The sequence below is a fragment of the Alexandromys fortis genome, unplaced genomic scaffold (genome assembly GCF_014885135.2).
Source record: "Alexandromys fortis isolate MF-2015 unplaced genomic scaffold, M_Fortis_MF-2015_v1.1 scaffold_3, whole genome shotgun sequence".
Taxonomy (NCBI): Eukaryota; Metazoa; Chordata; class Mammalia; order Rodentia; family Cricetidae; genus Alexandromys; species Alexandromys fortis.
The window spans coordinates 23,835,147-23,837,968 of NW_026067909.1; the positions used below are offsets into that span (position 1 = coordinate 23,835,147).

A 2,822-nucleotide genomic window follows, 5' to 3' on the forward strand; every position below is an offset into this window, starting at 1 on the left:
TACGTGTTCCAGAAGTGGAGGAGGGACTTGAGCCACAGCCAAGACGAGCTGGAAAGTTCACTGATAAGAGTTTACATTCCTGTCTCACGCTTTGCAGGAAGCAATTTCCTCCCATCCCTGTGGCTGCAGTGCATTCTGTGGAAATTCAGAGGGTGAATTGGACAGGCTTAATGGTTCACGCAAACTTTAAAATTCTCTGAGCCCATTTTTGTATTTTTAATCAAAGGTAGTCATCAATCCTTGTCTTCACATACAAACAGATGAAATGAAACAGGATGAACCATGCAGAGTGGGTTCGTTGTTGTATTCTCCTTATCATTTAAGAGACCAGCCACGGTCTTGGGCGCGGAGGTTTCTGGGAGCCTGGAGTTGCAATGGTTCGTGGGTGAACATCGGAGGGTGCTGCGTCGGTCCCCGCCAAGAGAATAAAAGATGACAACAGCAGCCAGACCGACTTTTGAACCTGCCAGAGGTGGAAGAGGAAAAGGAGAAGGGGATTTGAGCCAGCTCTCAAAGCAATATTCAAGCAGAGACCTTCCCTCCCATACAAAGATAAAATACAGACAAACTACACAAGATGCTCCTGAAGAGGTTCGCAACCGTGACTTTAGGAGAGAATTGGAGGAGAGAGAGAGAGCTGTTGCAAGGGAAAAAAATAGGGACCGTCCGACCCGAGAACATACAACTTCCTCTTCCGTGTCCAAGAAGCCCCACTTAGACCAGATCCCCGCTGCCAACCTTGATGCCGATGACCCTCTCACGGTTGAGGACGATGAGGATTTTGAAGAGGAGAGCGACGATGATGACACTGCGGCTCTTCTGGCAGAGCTGGAGAAAATTAAGAAGGAAAGAGCTGAGGAGCAGGCCAGGAAGGAACAAGAACAAAAAGCAGAAGAAGAGAGAATTCGCATGGAAAATATTCTGAGTGGAAACCCTCTCCTTAATCTCACTGGCCCGTCCCAGCCTCAGGCCAACTTCAAGGTTAAAAGAAGGTGGGATGATGATGTCGTTTTTAAGAACTGTGCAAAAGGAATAGATAATCAGAAGAAAGACAAAAGATTTGTAAACGACACACTGCGATCTGAGTTTCACAAGAAGTTCATGGAGAAATATATTAAGTAGTACAGTTTTATGTGCTTAATTAAAGTCTGAAATGTTAAGGAAAAAAAAAAAGAGACCAGTCACAGTGAGGAATACAGAATGCTATCATTTTTAAATGACAAACACATTAAATGAGGGGCCTGGGAGATGGCTTAGTTAGTAAAAAACTACTTACCTCCCAAGTCTTATGACATGAGTTCAGTCCCCGGAACCCATGTAAAAAACGGCATGTGATGGCATACTCTGTAACTACATTTCTATGATCAGATGGAAGACAGAGACAGGAGAATCATCTGGAAGCTTTCAGGTAGGCTAACTGGGAGCATGCTCTACAAGACCAGAAGCAGAAGAGTTGGTACTTCTAAACAAGGCAGAGGACAAAAGCTGACTCCTGAAAGTTACATGCTTGAACGTGTGTGCACGTGCACGCACACATGCCAGCACACACTCAAACACACACACACAGCACGTATAAACCTTTTCTTCTCTTCTCCTCTCCTCTCCTCTTTTTTCTTCTCCTCCCCTCCTCTCCTCCCCTTCCCCTTTCCTCCTCTCATTTTCTCTATTTACCCTCCATGTCTCTCTCATGCATACAGAAAAAAAAATTAAAAGCACTAAATGATACCAAGGAATCACCCGTCTTCATGGCAATGTTCATCTGGAAGAAATCCCACATCCCCACTGTTGCACGGCTCCCCTCAAGGTCTGTTTCTAGTTTTCATGTGGCAATTACCTCTGGAAGTCAATATTCGTTAACAGCTTCTAATGCTTTTTCTATCTACAATTAAACGCTCTTGTGTTAATTCCCATCTGCATTGAAACGTGGATCTTCTGCCTCTCCAGTCTAAATTCGCAAACCACAATTGTTGTGTTGAGCAATCTGATCAAGGTCATTATTACTTTATGTAGCCGAATCTTATTTTTAGTTCTGGAGCAGTTACAGAAAAAGGCAACACCTAAGATTTCAATCAGAACAGCAGTGCTTGTGTGCAGGAGGTGATGTGCAGAGGGAGAAGCATGTAGAGTACTTCCGCTCTCAGTGAGCCTGTGATCTTCTGGTTAGGAGGGCATCCAGCCTGTCATTTTCCAGTAATTGTAGTCCTTTCATTATTGAAACACAGATGTGCCAAACAAGCTGGAACATTCTGCGTATGCACAGAATAGCAGATTCCATTGGTCACATTCTGCAGAGGCTAGTCAAAGAATCACGGTGGAAACAGATGCCTACTTGCTGCAGGCCTGGGCAAGAGAACCCCAGGGCTTGGCTATGAATCTGTGGCAGGAATTACTTAGAAGTGGAAATCCGCAGATTTCCCGGGAAGATGCTCTTGCTGACAGTTGGTCTTCTCTGCTCTGTGTGATCTCAACCTCTCTCTCCAGAGGGATCCAGTGTGCCCCAGCCTCCACTCCGTATTTCCGTGTTCAGAGGGCCTGGGCTGAGCTGGTGGAGTTTTGCACTTAGGATCCAAAGATACTCAGGAGGACCTGAAATGAAGGTGGGCGTGGCATAATGCTAAGACTCAGAATAAGGTGTCAGAGGATAAGATGTCACACACACACACACACAGAGAGAGAGAGAGAGAGAGAGAGAGAGAGAGAGAGAGAGAGAGAGAGAGAGATAACATATAACAGCAATGACAAAGACAATGATTTCCTTTGTCATTTCCCTGGGCAGATGTTTGAGAAGTCAGAAATTCTTGTAGAGGCAGAGTTTATCTATC

The 2,822-nt window shown here is 45.1% G+C and overlaps 1 protein-coding gene across 1 annotated transcript; it reads left to right on the forward strand.

Moving 5' to 3' along the window:
- Positions 1-342: 342 nt before the first annotated feature.
- On the forward strand, positions 343-1,173 carry LOC126498422 (spliceosome-associated protein CWC15 homolog). The gene has a single exon (XM_050137082.1). The coding sequence runs from the start codon at positions 433-435 to the stop codon at positions 1,120-1,122; it is 690 nt and encodes a 229-aa protein (XP_049993039.1). The 5' UTR covers positions 343-432; the 3' UTR covers positions 1,123-1,173.
- The last annotated feature ends 1,649 nt before the right edge of the window (positions 1,174-2,822 follow it).